The 19,006-nt window shown below is 38.7% G+C and overlaps 1 protein-coding gene across 2 annotated transcripts in view; it reads left to right on the forward strand.

Annotated features, from left to right (window-relative positions):
• The window catches only part of LOC124619489 (sorting nexin-29), a 177,631-nt gene that overhangs the window by 47,775 nt on the left and 110,850 nt on the right, over positions 1-19,006 (forward strand). For both annotated transcript variants that reach the window (XM_047145914.1, XM_047145906.1), the window contains exon 4: positions 11,458-11,703. In XM_047145914.1, the coding sequence (XP_047001870.1) occupies positions 11,458-11,703 (246 nt within the window). The remainder of the gene's footprint in view (positions 1-11,457; positions 11,704-19,006) is intronic.

Consider the following 19,006-nt stretch of genomic DNA (forward strand, 5'->3'; position numbering starts at 1 on the left):
GCAGCTGATTCACTTTCAGCAAATTAATGGAGACAAAATGCCCAGTTTTGTGTGTACAAAGTACTCTGACACCACACTTCCTTGCAGTGCACTTTGATTGTATTCCAATAAGAACAATCTAAATCTTAGAGAGGTTGTTTGTCATCTAACATGGCTTTTTGCTGTATTTCCTGTAGGTGTCATAAAGTTATTCTGAAACTTAACAACTGTTTCTGAAGCTAAACAGCTGTTTGTAAAACAAAATTTCTTTGCTTCTGAATCCTCTGTGTTGCTGAATTACTCTTGTATTCAATTCCTCACTTATGCTTGTTGTTTAAAGTTTGTCATACATTCTATTTGGTTTAAACTTCATTGTTGGTGTGGACTTGTGCACACTACACTTTCTAAATTCTTGAAAATAGTATATCTGCAGAGTCACAAAGCCATACTGAGAGGATATTGTGCCTTAGTGGAACCGTGGAAGTGTCAGAGCTGCTCTTCACCTGCCTCTCCCCTCCTCACCCCCCTCTTCTTTCTATGCTTCCTTGATGGCTCAGAATGTGTCCTGTCAAATGATTCCTTCTTTTAGTAAAGTTGTTCCATAAACTACTTCTCTCTTCAGTTCTATTAAGTACTTCCTGATTAGTTATGTGTTCTACCCATCTAATTTTCAGCATCCATATACAACATTGCATTTCAAAAGCTTCTGTTCCATTCTTATTGCAACTGCTTATGGTCCACATTTCACTTCAGTGCACTCAAGACAGACTTTTTGAAAAGACTTCCTAACTCCTACTTACATTTATTTTCAGTGTTAACAAGTTCTTCCATTTTCAGATGTTTTCTCTTTGCTGTAGCTGTCTGCATCTTATATACTCTCTGCTGCAGCAATCATCAGTTATTCAGTTGCCCAAATAGCAAAACTCTCCTACTTCTTTTAGTGTCTTGTTTCCTGATTTAATTTCTTCAGCATCACTTGATTTAATTAGATTACATTTCATTAGCTTTGTTTTAATCTTGTTGACACTCATATCACAACCTCTTTTCAAAACACTGTCCATTCCATACAACCCATCTTCCATGTTGTTTGTTGTCTGCCAGAATTACAGTGTCATCAAAAACTCTTAAGGGTTGTAATTTCTTCTCCCATAACTTTAATTCCATTTCCAAATTTTTTCTCAGTTTCCTTTACAGCTTGCTCAACATACAAGTTGAATAACATTGGGGACGGGTTGCAAAGCTAGCGCTCTCTCTCTCTCTCTCTCTCTCTCTCTCTCTCTCTCTCTCTCTCTCTCTCTCTCTCTCTCCTTTTCTCTCTCTCTCTCCTTTTCTCTCTCTCTCTCCTTTTCTCTCTTTCTTCTCAATATCTACTTTCCTTTTGTGCCCTTTCATTCTTATAACTGCAGTCTGGTTTCTGTACAGGCTCTGTGAAACCTTTAGCTGCCTTTATTTTATCCCTACAATCTTTCAAATTTCAGAGAATGTGCTCCAATCAGTATTCTCCAAAGCTTTCTTTAAATCTATGGTTGCTGTAAATTTAGATTTTTCCTTTCTTCACTTTATCTTCTAAGATAAGTCATAGGGTCAGTAGTGACTCTTGTGTTTCTACATTTCTTTGAAAACCAGACTGATTTTTCCCAAGATTGGCTTCTATCAGTGTCTTCACTCTTCTGTAAGTAATTCATGCCAGTATTTTAAACTGTCAGTTCAGTAGTATTCACCCTTAGCAGCACATTATTCTTCAAATTGGCAGAATTTAATCTTTCCTGTATATTTTGGTCAGCAGTGGAATAATTTTGATTCTTCTCGCAGTATCAAACCTCTAATCTTGTCTTCATCTACTTCCACTGCCTTTTCTATATTATTGTATTAAAGTTCATTTGCCTTGTGGAGTCCCTATAAAAATGTAGACTTCCTCTGATAATTAATATCTTTGGAAAAAAAGACATATCATTGCTATTTTGCATGGCACCATAGTCTGACAGATCTTGGTGCGCGTTTTCCAGCAAATGACAGTGAAGCAATTAATGAAGTGAGATTGTTGTTTGAGCAATGCAAGGCCATATTGAAGTGGTACTGGAAGTACAAAAATATGGTGGGAGGTACAATGACAGTGGCGTAACGTGCATGGAACTCGGCCACAAACAAGTACAGTTTATTGTATTCAGGATACATTTGAAGCTGGCAGTAGTGTTCAGGACGTGCATGAGGAAAGGTCTGTCTGACCAAAAACATGAAGTCCAGCCTCTAGCACTGTTATGTTGAAACACTTTACTAGATCACCCCAAAAATCTGTGAAGCAGAGTGTGCGTGAAAGTGGGGTAGGCCGATCAAGCATGAAACAAATTCTGAAAGCTGCTAAGTGGAAAGTGTGCATTCAAAGATCACCATATGCTGTGAACAAGGATGACTGAGATTGAAGGATGGAGTACTGAGAGTGATTTGAAGGCATGTGTTGCAAGGATGAATGGTTTGCAGGGTTGATGATCTAGTCTGACAAAGTGCAATTCAAACTGAATGGTACTGTAAACTGCCACAACTGTGTGTACTGGTCCCCTGAAAATCCTCATGTTCATGTGGACAAACGTGTTAATCTGCTGGCTGTTAATGTGTGGTGTGGTCTGTTGTTATGTAGTTTGATTGGCCCATTCTTCTTCGAAGGTACAGTGATTAGTAAGACATATCTTCATAAACTGCAAACGTTGATCACAACATAATAGCCCAGAATATTTTATTAATTGTGGCAATTCCAGCCATGAAAGTTTACATTTTACAAACATCAATTTTATCTTGCCATCCGATAGGTGTTTAGAAAAGAAAGAATTTACCTATGACAAGAAGGCTCTCCACCTCACTACCACAGAGCTGTCAGAGCCTTCTTGGATGAAAATCTACCTCTCTGATGGATAGGTCAAATGTGAGCTGTTGTGTACTCACCATAGGCTCCAGACCTTACACCTATTGACTCCTACCTCTGAGGGACAAGAAACCATTGAGACGTTGAGACACCCCGTGTGACTACCACACTGGCAACTCTGACAGCTGTAGTTCGGTCAACAATTCAGCAGCATCGACGTTGTTTGGCTGCTAATGCCCCCCCCCCCCCCATATGCAGGTTTGTAATGATATAATATTATGAGAAGGAAAGTTGCTACTCACCATATAGCAGAGATACTGAGATGCAGATGGGCACAACATATGATTTTCACACTTAAAGCTTTCGGCCAATGGCCTTTGTCAACCACACACACACACACACACACACACACACACACACGACTGCAGTCTCAGGCAACTGAAACCACACTGCGAACAGCAGCACCAGTGCATGGTGGAAATGGCGACTAGGTGGGTGAAGGAGGAAGCTGGGGTGGGGAGGGGGAGGTATAGTATGGTGGACAATGAAGTGCTGCAGGTTGGGTGCTGGGTACGGGAGCAGTGGGGGGGGGGGGGCAAGTAGCAGAAAAGGAGAGAGGGAGGGAGGGAGGGGGGGGGGGAGAGAGAGAGAGAGAGAGAGAGAGAGAGAGAGAGAGAGAGAGAGAGAGAGAGAGAGAGAGAGAGGGGGGGGGGGGGGGGGAAATAAAAAAATATATTTTTTTGTTGGGCCTATCTGCGTCTCAACATCTCCACTATATGGTGAGTAGCAACTTTACTTCTAATAATATTGTTACATTACATCCCAGATTTTCCGTTGTTTAATTGTAATGATATTTCATTCCATTAACATTGACTATCAAACAGTGTCTACACTTTTCTGGACCCCTCAGTATATCTTTTCCACCTTTGTTTTCCTTTCTTTGCTTGTTACTGGCTTGCCATTTGAGCTCTTGATATTTGTTGCCGTTTCCCTTTTCTCCAAAGGTCTCTCTAATATTCCTGTAGGTGGTATCTATCCTTTCCCTAGTTATACACATTCTTATCCGAATTATCTGGACACCACTGTGTAGTGTGGAATTGGCCACTAGAAATCACGAGAAGTGGACTTGCCAATAGAAAAGAAACAGGGTGTATTGTGTTGTCAGTAGCAAATTGACAACAGTAGAATGGGTTGGTCAGGAGAACTTGGTGACTAGAGAACATTACCTGCCGTCATGTGTACTGCCAGCAGTAAAGTGAGGAGGAGGTGGAGTGACAGCATGGGTGTGTTTATCATGGTTAGGGTGCGCTTAAGAAAACACTAAATGGGGAAGGATATGGACACATTTTACAACCTTGTATACAACACACAGCAGAGGAACAGCTCAGAGACAATGAGTGTTAGTACCATCGGGTCAATGCACCCCATCATTAAGCAGCATCTGCAAGGCAATTGTTTGTGGGCAATAGCATTCCTGAAATGGACTGGCTTGTCCAGAGTCAGTACCTGAACCCATGAGAACACCTCTGAGATGAGTTAGAACGTGGACTTTGCTCCAGACCGTAGTGTTAAACATGAATCACTGCCTTTTCTGGTTTCAGCTCTTGAGGAAGAATGGACTGCTATTCCTCCACGGACATTTAGACACCTCAGTGGAAGTGTCCCCAGCAGAGTCAAAGGTCTCATAAAGGTGAAGGGTATAGACACGACACAATAATGTCCACTGATAGGGGTCTGAGTGCTTTCAGTCAGATACTGTATATGCTTCTGCAGCCTTGTATTTCATGTCTTGCCATTCCTGCTTTGCCACTTTGCCCTTCCTGTCAGTTTCATTTTTTAGATGTCTCTACTCCTCTTTGGACACTTTATTCACTGAATTTGTTATTTTTCTCCTTTCATCAATTAAATTCATTATCTCCTGTGTTGTACAAGGATTTATGCTAGGTTTTGTCTTTTTACCTATTTGAACTTAAGCTGACTTAACTATTTCATCTTTTGAAGCTCCCATTTGTCTCCTATTGTATTTATTTCCTCTACTTCATTAAAACATTGCATAATTCTCCCTCTGAAACACTCAATAATCTCTGGTTCTTTCAGTTGATTGAGGTCCCATCTCCTTCATTCCAATTTTTAGAGTTTTACCGTGCAGTTCATTACCAGTAAATTATGGCCAAGAGTCCACCTCTGCCCCTGGAAATATTTTACAGTTTAAAACCTGTTTTGAAATATCTCTCCAACATTATGTAGTCAATCTGAAACTTTCAATTTTTCTCCAGGTCTCTCCATGTATACAACCTTCTGTCAGTATTCTTAAACATAGTGTTAACAATGACTGAATTATGCTGTGTGCAACATTCTGACAGATGACTTCCTCTTTCACTCCCTTCCCACAGTCGATATTCTCCTATTATTTTCCTTCTCTTCCTTTTTCTACTATAGAATTCCTGTCCTCCATCACAATTAAATTTTTCTCTCCCTTAACTGTCTGAATAATTTCTTTTATGTAATCAAACATTCTTTGTCTCTTAGTGTGCAGAGTTACTTGCATGTTAACTCGTACTACTGTAGTGGCTACTGACTTCATGTCTGTCTTGGGTTGGAAAGTCTCCCCTGACTTGGGGGTTCTGGGTGACTTCTCTGAATGCTACCACTTTTCCTAAACCTCTCCAGTTACTTTCTCTTCACCCCTCATCCTTCCCCTTCAACCCTTCAGCTGGAAGGAGCCACTAGTTCCAAAAGCTCGCATAAGTAAAACCTTTTTTTTATATGTGTGTTCTGCCACTCCTTGGTGAGTACATCTTTTATCTATCCAGTTACATTATGTTGGGTATGATAGTGGTCACTATGCTATTCAGAGAGACTTATCTACATTCCTATTTTCTTATTAGTTATTAAATCTTATCCTGCGGTCACCTCTATTTGATTTTATATGTGTAACTATAGACCGGTTTGTATGCATTTGCATGTTGCATGTTTGGCTCCTTTTCACCGGTTGTTGCATATTTTAACTAAAAATTAGTGACAACAAATATTTTTCCTCTATGTTTACAGTATTTTAAAAATTTAGATGGGTTTTCTCTAGCTCGCTCTAGTTTTGATGTCTCCCAGAATGACTGCAACCTAAAGCTGCGTGCAATAGCTAACCGACAGGCCACTGCCTAGCGAAATCATTACAGAAGAGGATCAGGAACAGGCAGACAGTCGATGCTCCTGCACCCATGCCCCCATTTAATCCCCTCTGTTGTCATACCATACACATTGGCAACAATTAAATTAAACTACTTAAGCTTTTAGTCACACATCCATTGTTTCAGTTTAGCTTTCTATTTACTGGTACACAATTGAATGCGTTTACGGTGTGTAGTGTGTAACATGTTGTGCACCATGCCGCCCGAAAAAAGAAACACCATGACGTGAATAGCTGACTATTCTGGAACATTTACACATGACGGAATTGTTTTATATCTGTGTATATTGTCGAGTTTGCGAGAAAAACTTTTCATGGAAAAAAAATGTTTCAAATAGACCAGCACGTCAAGACAAGTCCTCATATCACAGGAATGCAGAAGAAAGGGTGACAGCAACAACTACTTCTGACAACAGCAAGTTGCAGTAGCAGGGATTTGTCCAAAGGTAATTGAAAAAGATGGTTTAACATGGATCTATGTGAAGCATTCATTGCAAGCAATATTCCTCTTCACTAACTTACAAACCTTATCCTCAGAAAACCTTATCCTCAGAGGCTTTGTGCACAAATATTGTTTAAATCAAAATATACCAGATGAAACAACATTGTGTGAAACTTAAATACCAATAATTTATGTAAATATTCTGGAAGAAATATGCAATGAACTCACGGACAGCATTATCTGGATTTCAGTTGATGAAACTACAGACACTTGTGACAGTTACATCGCAAATTTGTTGGTGTTTTAAAAGAAGAGCCTCCTTCCTATTTAGCGGCCTGCAAAGAGCTTGGCAAAGTAAATCATTCTTCAATTGCCAGATTTGTGAATGAGGGATTGGAAAAATATTTCCAGAATCTTCTGCAGATGAAAGGGTTTTTGTTTTACTTCAGATGCTGCTCCCTATACGATCGAAGGAGGAAAAGCCCTCGGAGCATTTTATCCCAATTTGATTCATGTAACGTGCTTTGCTAATGGAGTACATTGTCTTGCTGAAGAAGTATGTTCCATGTTAGTGAACATAAATAAACTGATTTTCTCCAGAAAGAAAGTATTTCTAAAGGCCTCTGCTCGCATCAAGACCTACAGAGAAAAACTACCAAATGTGCCTCTACCTCCCAAACCATTTATGATTATTTGGGTACGTGGGTCAAAGCTGTGTTGTTTTACAAAGAACATTTTGAGGCCATTAGAAGGTAGTATGCGACTTCAATAGTGCATAGGCTTTGGCAGCTTGCCAGTGCAAGGAACCCTTACATGATTCCAGAAAAAAAAAAACATTGCTCTGATTAGCACTCTTTTTCCCATATATCTGCAACTATTAAAAAGCTTGAAACTCAAGGTTTGGTGTTGAATGAATCTATTCAGTTAATAAATAAAATTATTCTAGTGAACTCCTCATTGCTGGAGGTATTTCCAAGAAAACTTACAGAAGAGTTTAGAAACATTTTAAACAATAATCCAGGCTTTGAACCCTTGTGCCAAGTTGATAGTTTTATTAATGAGATGGGTGAACATTTACCAGAAACAATAAGTGCCAACATACCACCCAAATTCAAATACTGCCCAGTTACTTCAGTTGATGTAGAACAGTCCTCCTCTGCTTATAAAATTTTTTTGAGTTATAGAAGACACAATCTTAATACCAAACATTTGGAACAGTACTTGTTCGTTTATGTTTACAATAGTAGAAAAATGTAAAATAAACTGTAAATGATGCTTTGGTCCAATAGTATTAATTAAAAGTTCATGCTGTTTAAAAAAATCATGATTGTATGTTGTTTTTTAAATAAAATATTGTGGAGTTTTTGAGCGTGCCCCTCAGCGTGCGATATATCTGGAAGTTGGTCCTGTTCATATTGATTGTTTCACTGCGACTCACTTGCATTGCATCTGATTGTTACCGCCAACAATAGCAAAGAAGGAACAATTCTTGAAAAACGGTATGTGTCCCCATTTTGCAGATTTTTTGGAAAATAATCTAAGGAAGGGGCCCCCCCCCCCCCCTTACTACTAACCTCTACCAGAAAGTATTCGGAAAATAATATCAGTGTTCTAAAAGTTTTTGTGTGGCCGGTGCTCTTTCTTGTAATTGATATTCACACGTTTAACTTTTAGATATAAAGCACGCAGTAAGTACCATGTTCTTTTATTATTTGATCTTGTATATTTTGAAACTTTTTATGCCTTTTTTTAAGCATGTTTCATGCATATTTTAAGGTCTTTATGGTACATATAATCTGTCTCTATTTATAACCCTGCACTCACCTGACCAAAAGTTCTGTTCTTCCTGCCACAGTACATCACTGATTCCCACTATTATTATCTTCAACGTGTATCTTTCCCTTTTCGTATTCTCTAGCCTACCTATCTGATCAAGGGTTCTAAGATTTCACACTCACACCAATGGAATATCAGTTTCTTTTTTCCTGTAAACGAGATCCTCTGGACTAGTTCATGCCCAGAGATCAGATTTGGGGACTATTTTATCTATGAAATATCTTACCCAAGAGGATGCCACCATCATTTAACCATACAGAAAAGCTGCATGTCCTTGGAAAAAATAATGGCTGCCTTATCGCTGTACTTTCCATTTGCTGTACCAGTAACACGAAGGCCATATTGGCTGACGTTAAGAGGCCAGAGCAGTCAGTTATCCATACTGTTCTCCCTGGAGAGTAAAAATTGTAAATGATGAGTATGTAGCCATATTTACAGGTGGGTGTGTAATGTGAATGTAAGAAGACAGTTCCACATCCTTAAGATTAATTTATTAATGAACCAGGTAACACAAAACTACCAGAAAGGGCTGCAGTCCCTCTTCAGGAACTACATTGTTGTCTGTTCTCTCCACAGACAACCCCTCCATTGTGGTTGCACCTTCTGTACAATTACATATATCATTGACAATATTATGCAAAGGATAGTTGTTACTCAACATATACCGGAGATGCTGGTTGGGTTCTTAGTTTGGCTTCGGCTGCCAGAGTCTGTGGTCTCGTGTGTGTGTGTGTGTATTTTTGACAAAGGCATTGTTGGCTGAAAGCTTGTTGTATGACAGTCTTTTTGTTGTGCCCATCTGCGACTCACCATCTCCACTATATGGTGAGTAGGAACTGTCCTTTTCATAATATTTAACGTTCCATTCTGGGTTATCTGTATCATCAAGGTACACAAGCCTTTCTACCATAGCAAAATACGTGCTTCATGGGAATTTTGTATGTTGGTTTCATCAGTATAGTTAATTTAAGTAATGTTTTTCAACAATGCTTTACCCTTTCTAAATTTTTACGTAGGTGCTACAAAGGTGTAGAATTATTGAAAAATATTGCATAAATGAACTATGCCCATTTGAAAGTCTACATTAGTAGAATTTAATTCCATTCATAATAATTGACACTTTGGAAAGCCTGCAACCGTGTCACTCAGTTTTTAAACAATCAAAAACTATCAGTTACTTGTTTTTTCATACTTGGCACAATGTTTTTCAAGAATTTCTCATTTGTAAGCGCATTTATTTACGTAAATATTTTCTGTGAAGTTTGCATGCATGATTTTCTGCCTCTCTTGCGCTCTAGTTGTCTTTTTGAGGTTATACTGCAGCTGGAAAAGCAGACAAAATATATCTTGAAATGTTTTTTATATGCTAACGTTAGAGACAGTGTTTGTTTCTCTTCTCTTTGTGCCTCCTGTAGCGCACACACACACACACACACACACACACACACACACACACACACACACACACACTCAGTGTTCATTTTTATAATTAAAGCATGCTACAGAAGTATTACGACAGTTTGATTTCACAAATAGTTTGTATAGAGTCAGAGTTGTTACATTTATTGGAGATTGCAGTATATGCATAAAGTTTTCACTTATAAAATTTATTTTACATTTATTGACGTTTGAATTATTGATTGTTTCTATTTTGGTATATATGATGATTAGTCTATAAATAAATGTACATGTTTATGGAAATTGCAACAGTTATCATAAGCAGGAGAAAAATTTGAATAATGAACTGATTCTGTATCTTGTTTGTCATTGGGAATTTTTTTCTGCTTGCTTTTTGTGACGTAAAAAATTTCCTGCTCTCCAATAAATCCATTAAATGACAGTACAAGAGAGGCAGAAAATCACCCATGCAGATATCACAAAAAGTGTTTATGTAAAAAAATACACTTGAAAATGAAACTAAGTGGTGCAGTTTTCCATTATTTAAATCGTTAGTAGAATTACTAGGGCACAGCTGGCAGTCACAGGGAAATAGGCTGTCCAGTGAGATCTGATACAAGAACTACAGTGGTTAAATGTTCATCACATAATTAACACAGGAACTTACTACTTTTTGCTTTAGCATTTGTTGAAGCTTCATTGAGACTAGAATAACAACAAAATACCAGATGCTTCAGCAATGTAGCCAATGACCATTGGTAGAGCATACTTTCATTCACAACATGAGAACAATGTAGCTGATGACCGTTAGTACAGCATACTTTCATTCACATGTGGGTTCAGCATATATCACAGAGTATATCTGTCTATAGGTGTGATGACTAAGAACCCCCGTAATGTAATTAACCAGTCACAGAAGACTTATTTTTTATTTCTTTGTTATTTGTAGAGCAGATTTTTGATTTCTTTGTTATTTGTAGGGCGGAGTGTGTCAGCAGAAATTTGGGAGCTGCAAAAGTACTGGCTGGAGGGGCTAGTAAACAGCATATCCTCCCTGGTGGTTTTTTTTTTTTTTTTTTTTTTTTCCCCCACCTAGCGTTCTTGACCATATGAAATATCAACAAGAACTCCCTTTTTGAACATGAGTGAGCTGTGTAGACCGAACCACTATTGCCACATAAACTATGTTATCAATAGACATCTGATTGATATTACTTATTTCTTTATGAGGCTAGTGAGAAGAGGTAACGCTGCAGACATTGTAGAGATGAGAGTAGCTTGTGTGTAGTCGCGTGTCATGTGAAACCATTATTTTCATAGGCAGAAAATAAGATTACTAGAGGGGAGAGCTCATGTACCTCTCCTGGTTAGTTTGTTGCAGTATTCTTTCAGTTTTGTTACTTTTTGCCCCACTCTGTGCCTGCTCCTTCGGGACGGGGTGTTGGAAGGGGGGAGGGGTCAAGGGGTCAGCTATTTTGCCACTCCTTCAATATAGCTCTGTACGTCTGGTATCACAATATTTGTCTGCTATCCTAAGATGGTTCCTTTGAATCCTTAGGGTGGTAAGTACATATGGACAATCTGGCTGTGTCCCTTTCCAAAGCTTTTTTGTTTGACTATCATAATTAAAGTAAAACAAAACTTATTTGTAGATGATTGCACAAGATTTTTACACAAATTGTGCCATTTAATAAAGAATATAACAGAATACAATTAAGGCTCAATACAGAAGAACCACAGGTCTCTCAATTGTTTCAGTTTTGTGGCATTACATACGTGAACACCTGACTCGCCACGAGTACGAGAGGTACACAGCACTACACAATGTGACTACCGATGTGGGGCGAGGTCGAGCATGGCTGCGGGCAGCCTTGAATGAACGCTCCCTGGAGCGCTACCTACACATTCTGCTATCTAGTCCCCAGCTGCTGCAAGCATTCTACGAAGACTGGGCATTACTGTTGGATCAAGAAATGAGCAGCACTCTGCCCACTATGGCAGCAGGTAACGAAGTCAAGGATCTTATATATTAGTTGTCAACTGAAATAGCCCTAAAACTTCAATTGGCACATGTTATACTTCTTGTATCTCCTGTCAGCTCTTCCCCCCCTCCCCTCCTCCTCCCCATCTGCCACAATGGATAATGAATCATGGACCCTGCCATTGGTGGGGTGGCTTACATGCCTCAGTGATATGGGTAGCTATACCACTGTTGCAACCACAACAGGGGGGGGGGGGGGGGGGCTACCTTTTGGGAGACCAGACAGATGTATGGTTCCTGAAGAGGGGCAACAGCCTATTCAGCAGTTGCAGGGGCAACAGTCTGGAGGATTGACTGATCTGGCCTTTCAGCATCAACCAAAATGGCCTTACTGTGCTGGTACTGTAAATGATTGAAAGCAAGGGGAAACTACAGGCTGTAATTTTCCTGGGGGCATGCAGCTGTACTGCATGGTTAAATGATGATGGCGTCCTCTTGGGTAAAATATTTCAGAGGTAAAATAGTCCCCCATTCATATCTCCAAGGGGGGGGGGGAGGGGACTACTCGGGTGGGTATCATTGGCAGAGAAACAAAACTTGACGTTCTACTACACATCGGAACATGGAATGTTAGATCCCTTAGTTGAGCAGGTAGGTTGGAAAATATAATAGGGGAAATGGATAGGTGGAAGTTAGATACAGTGGGAATTAGTGGAGTTAGGTGGCAAGATTAAAAAGGCTTCTGTTCCGGTAGATACAGGGTTATAAATACAAAATCAAATAGGGGTATGCACTTGTTGGTTTAATAATGAATAAGAAAATAGAAATGAGTTTAAGCTATTATGAACAGATAGCGAATGCATCATTGTAACCAAGATACACAAAGCCAACACCCACCAACTAGCTCCGAAGATGAAGAATAGAGTGAATAAAAGTATGATGAGATGAAAGAAATTATTCAGGTAGTGAGGTGTTATTCTTGTTATGAGTTGATTTTTAAGTGATCAATACATTGCAAGGTGCCAAGTCTTCACTCATTCTATATAATAACAGTTACCTTGTTTTCTGAAATTCCTGGTCGTCGTCTTGTTTTCTCTTGATGGTGTAGTCTGGTGTGCAGTGCTACGTATTTGACCACTGACCTCTTTTCCAGTTGCAGAGGGGTGGGGGCTATAAGAGAGCTCCTACATTCACACCTCTCACTACAAAATTAAGTTCTCAGCTCACAACAACAGATATTAACAAAGCTTTTCAGACAAAATGTTCATACATGAAGCTTCAATGGTTGATTAAAACCATAAGTTTGTAGTTAACACAAGATACCATAGCATAGAGTCTATACAACAACATTCATTTTTCTTTAGTGCTTGACCATTGTCATCAGGCTCCTTCCTTCCTTGGAGTCCAAACCCCCCACCCCTTCCCAAAAGCACAACTGCAAAGAACAAGTGACCTTTCGCTGGCCAGTTCCAATTCCACACACATCACTGCTTTCTGCATTGTGCCCACATTTTTTCTTCTCATATATGCACATAAATTCCAACAAATTTGGGCACAGTAGATGCTCTTTATCCTAATACTTTTTAAAATCACTTTTTTCACACACACATTTTTCATCGGTCTAGTAAAAGAAAAGTGAGACTTATTGTGCTTTATAGCAACATTTACCACTATAGTGGTTGTGGAAGACAAAAGTTTAATTTTGATGGGAGACTGGAATTTGACAGTAAAAATTGTAGGTGAATTTGGACTTGGGGGGGGGGGGGGGGGAAGAAAGAGGGAGCTGCCTAGTAAAATTTTGCACAGAGCATAATTTAATCATTCTTAACACTAGGTTTAAGAATCATCAAAGAAAGTTGTATACTGAAAGAGACCTGGAGACTCAGGAAGGTTTCAGATTGATTACATACTGGTAAGACAGACATTTTGGAGCCATATTTTAAATTGCAAGACATTTTCAGGGGTAGATGTGGACTTGGACCACAATTTATTAGTTATGAACTATAAATTGAAACTGAAGATATTGCAAAAAGGTTGGAAATTAAGGAGATGGGACCTGGATAAGTTGAAAGAACCAGAGGTTGTTGAGAGATTCAGTGAGTGTATTAGGCAATGATTCACTAGAACCGGGGAAAGAAGTACAATCAAAGACAAATAAGCAGCTTTGAGGGAGGAAATAGTAAAGGCAGCAGAGGCTCAAATAGATGAAAAGGCAATGCCTAGTGGAAATCTGGAAATCGTTGGATAACACAGGAGATATTGAATTTAATTGATGAAAGGGAAAAAGTATAAAAATACAGCAAATGAAGCAGATGAAAGAGAATACAAGCGTCTAAAAAAGGTGACTGCCAGGAAGTAGAAAATAGCTAAGCAGGAATGGCTGGGGGAGAGATCTAAAGATTTAGAAGCAAATGTCACTGGGGGAAAGATAGGCACTGGCTATGGAAAAATTAAAGAGGCCTTATGGAGAAAAGAGGGGCAGCTGTCTGAATATAAAGGGCCCGGATGGAAAACCAGCTCTAAGCAAAGAAGGAAAATCTGAAAGGTGGAAGGAGCATGTAGAGGGTATATACACAAGAGAGATGGACTTGAAGACAATATTATAGAAATGGAGGAGGACATAGATGAAGATGAGATGGGAGATATGATATTGCAAGAAGAATTCGACAGAACACTGAAATACCTAAGTCAAAAGAAGGCCCTGGGGGGTAACACTTCCATCTGGCTTGCAAGATGTATGAGACAGGTGAAATACTCTCAGGCTTCAACAGGAATGTAATAATTCCAATTCCAAACAAAGTAGGCACTGATAGGTGTGAATATTAATGAACTCTTAATTTAATAAGTCATGGTTACAAATGATGACTAACTGAAACCCTCAGCTGCCGACAGGTGTCATTGATATACCTCGATGTGGACAGCTGAAAATGTGTGCCCCGACCAGGATTCGAACCCGGGATCTCCTGCTTACAAGTAATGAGTGAATGGGCAAATGTCTATAAGGTGCATTACATATGTATAATTGTGGACAGTTGGGAATGTGAGTCTCACGGGAAGTGTGCAAGGGATAAGTCCCTGCAGTCGCACTATTCATCTGTGTCCTTGGTGGCTCAGATGGATAGAGCGTCTGCCATGTAAGCAGGAGATCGCGGGTTAGAGTCCCGGTCGGGGCACACATTTTCAGCTGTCCACATCGAGGTACATCAACACCACCTGTCGGCAGCTGAGGGTTTCAGTTAGTCATCATTTATTCCAGGGAAAAGCTGCACGGTCATCAACAGTATTCTGTTCTTTTGAGAACAGTTACTGTCTTCATATATATGGTTACAAATGCTAACACACATTCTTTACAGAAGAATGGAAAAACTGGTAGAAGCCTTGGGAAGAACAGTTTGTATTCCAGAGAAATGTAGGAACACATGAGCCAATACTGACCTTACAACTTCTCTTAGAAAATGGGTTGTGGAAAGGCAAACCTAAGTTTATGGCATTTGCAGACTTAGAGAAAGCTTTTGGCAACGTTAAGTGGAATACTCTCTTTGAAATTCTGAAGATAAGCAGTGGTAAGAACAGGGAATGGAAGGCTATTTACAACTTGTACAGTAACGAGGCAACAGTTACAGAGGCATGGAAGGGAAACCATGGTTGAGAAGGGAGTGAGATAGGGGTGTAGCCCATCATCAGTGTTATTCAATCTGTACAGTGATCAAGCAGTAAAGGAAACCAAACAAAAACTTGTAATAGGAATTAAAGTTCAGTGGGAAAGAAATAAAAACTCTGAGGTGTGCCAGTGACATTGTAATTCTTTCAGAGAAATGATTAATATTGTTTGCGCTGTTAGTGTTCTAAAATTTTTAAGTTCATAGGACAAGTAATTCGTAGTGTGTCTATCATGGAGACTAATGTTTCCTCCACTTAGACAATTTCTGTGGCAGGAAAGTGTGGCTGTGTTATTTGCTGTGCATCACCCAGTGTTTATCTTTCTGTACTGCTCATTTCTTTTTTATGACTGGGTGTAAATTTTTCTTAGATTGGGGAATAAGGGAGTACACTACACCTCCTATGTCTCATTCCTGTGGGGATTGCAAAGACAAGATTGATTACAGTGCACACAGAAGCATTTAAACAGTCGTCTCATAAACTGTTTGCGAATGGAGTGGGAAGGAACTTTAATAAATGTTTTGAATTGACATACCCACTGCCATGCACTCCACAATGGTTTGCCGAGTTTAGATACAAATGTTCCTGAAAATTGTGGACACCTGCAGTGTGTGTCTGTCTTAGTGTCTCCCTGTTATTTGTCAGAACCAGTTTCTTTATATCATTTTTTTATCTCCATCAGGCAGATGGTGTGGACTGTCGTGCTTTGGCAGTAGGTGAACATATGGTTTTTGAGTGAATTAAGAGGTAATCTTGGCACATGATCAAAAGAACTATCCAGCTTTCCCAGCAGAGTTTCTATATCCCCAGTATTCCTGAACTTCCAATATTGGGCGCAATATGGCATACAAGGCTTCAGAGTAGGTGGCTGTTGTGTAATGTTTCAGCTTCACATGATGATGATGATGATCATGATGATGATGATATAATCCTTTGTTGTTATGTTTCTTTAATCCATTGGGGGGCTAGTTCCATTTTATTATTATTGCAGGCAGGGCTGCATTCTCTGACAAGTTCAGTTCAGTCCACTCATAGAGAGCTCTAAATTTTTGTGTTATATTGACTTTGCTGTGTTCTAGTGTTTATTTTATTTTTTATTACCTTGCTTGAAGTTGCCACACTATTTCAAGTGTGAAATCTTTGTTTGACTGCTTGCCTTATCAGGCAGTAGACGTGCATTGCAACCATTTGCAATACACCTCTGTCAAGGATGCAATTGAAGATGAGTATTCAAAACAGAAACACGTCATCTGACCTGACATCTGATTTAATCTCAGAACTTTCGGAGCTCTCTAAAATGTTACTTTGGAGAATGGTGTTATCCACACTCTGTAGAATAAGTTCGAGTGTTTTCTCCTATAACTGTAATTCCTGAAATATTCTTCCAAAAAACTGAGTCTGCACCTTCCTGAGATCAACAGGAGTGATTATTACAGTGCAGTTTGTGATTTCAATACTAGGCTTGTATTGTTCAGAGATTAAAAATTTGTTTGGCACTGCATCAGCTCTTCCTGAAAGATCCATGTTATTGGTAAAGGTGAATGTATAATTATCTATCCATGTTCAGTAACCCTTGGATAGAATCTTTGGCATAACTGTGTGAAGACAGTTGTTCAATAGTTATTCACATAAATTACATAATTTTTTGTGAATGTAATGGATTAAAGTGGAGATCCAGTCAGATAGCAAATTCTGTTATGCAGATATTCTGTAAAAGTTCAGTAAGGTCATTTACTGTGCTGTTACCAGAACATCTCTAGAATTCAGCAACTGTCTTCTCAGTTGCCTCATTCTTAAATACTATGGCAATTTGGAAGGACTTTTTCCACTGGAGGCCCTAGTGATTCTAGGCTTAACATTTCTCTTTGGTAATCAGACTCTTGGACGAAGGATTGAGGATTTTTTTAAATATTCAGCTGAAATATTACAGCTATCATTGTTAATGTGTGTGTTTGTTTCGAATCTCAGAAATGGTGACTTAGAGGAGCATCTGTTTGAACTCTTTGTAAAGGTCTGTAGACTTGTTTCTCAGAAAACTTTCTTCGATTATAGTTGTTTACACGAGAGATATCATTAAACCTACTACGATATTTTCATTGTAAGCTTACAAGTATTTTAACAAATTTTCCTCAGTTTATAGAAACTCTACATTTGCCACCTGACTGCATTTGGACTGTTCTGTGGTGAGTCTTCAATATGCTGTATGTGTTGTCTTTGTTGGTGAGAGATAATAGTCAAGTGGCTGTATAAAATGGAGCCTCGTTCACCTTGGTGTCGTTTCATAAGTTATCCACAGTTGAAGTTCTGACTTTGTTTATTCTTAAGTTGTCCTGTGTCAAACTCAATTATGTTAAGGGCATTGTGTGGTGTTTGTCTGGGTAGAATCTAAATTTAGTTTTGGAGAACTACTGACCAGAATTCAAATGAGCACTTCTCAACTTTCATATTCCATTTTTCCTTTTTAGAATTTTCTAGAATGACCACATGATGTATTTGTAATACTCCCAGTTCAGATTGTATGGTGGATGCATCTTCAGTTTCTTCTGAAGGTGCTTAGAAGCTGTGGACTTTATGACTAAGCTAAAATTTCCATTGCAGTTTTTTGCATGTGTGTTGGATAGCTGGTAACTACATTACAGTGTATTCCCTTTACCCAAATATGCCTTGAAATATCCTGTAAGTATAATAGTATGTCTCCTTGGAATCTTCGGGAGAATATCATTTACATCTTCCCAAAATATGATTTAGTAATACTTTTCCCACTTTTCTGAGGGATAAGTTTTTTTGAACTGTGCAGTCCTAGATGGAATAAAAATAGTGGTCAGAGTAAAGGTAATAATGTACTTGAGGGTTAAGCAGTCGACAGGCATGTAAACTATATTGAAAAGATTGTGCTTTGCATCGAGCTTTCGTATTTATTCTTTATTAACCATTGGCCACTTACCACTTGATAGTTTTAATCATTAGGTATATAATTGATAGCATAGGTATTTTTGCAGAAACAATTCTTAAAATTTAGTGCTACATTATCGATATTGTAAAAAAAACTAATACCAAAACATTCATTTCAAATAGATCAGTTATCTTGTAGACGGATGTTTCAGTAGCCAGTCATAAAGCTTAAATTTAGAAATATTGTAAGGCAAGAATTTAGTGGAGTTTAAGAAAATTTAAACATGTTACTTCATGGGAGTTTCTTGTCTTTGCCAGTGTATCTCAGGACAGCAAATTCGAGTTTGCTTCTGGTGTTGTGATAGTGTTAGTTGTCTCTGGTGTTACTCATTTAAGTTGCATGTAATAAGAGGTAATGATACAGCAGCTATCAGTATCTTCAGTTTGATAAAGGAGAGTCACAGTATTCCTTAAGATTCACTTTGCTCATTATTCTGATAACTTTTTTTTTATTTTAGAACTTTATTTTAGAAAACAGGAATGGCCCCATATCATTAAGCTGTAAGAGTTGTGTGATAGATAAAGACAAAAATATATCATCTCCAGATGCTCATTAGTAACTGCACCTGTCGGTTTCCACTTGAAGAAGCACACTAAAAATTATTCTCTTCCAGACATGATCAGTTTTTGTCTCTCAGTTTAATTTTGACTCAGTATGAAAGCCTAACAGTTTTACTGATGTATTTTGTGCATTTTTAGTTAATCCCAGAATGT

Source organism: Schistocerca americana, chromosome 1 (assembly GCF_021461395.2).
Source record: "Schistocerca americana isolate TAMUIC-IGC-003095 chromosome 1, iqSchAmer2.1, whole genome shotgun sequence".
In the NCBI taxonomy this organism is placed as follows: domain Eukaryota; kingdom Metazoa; phylum Arthropoda; class Insecta; order Orthoptera; family Acrididae; genus Schistocerca; species Schistocerca americana.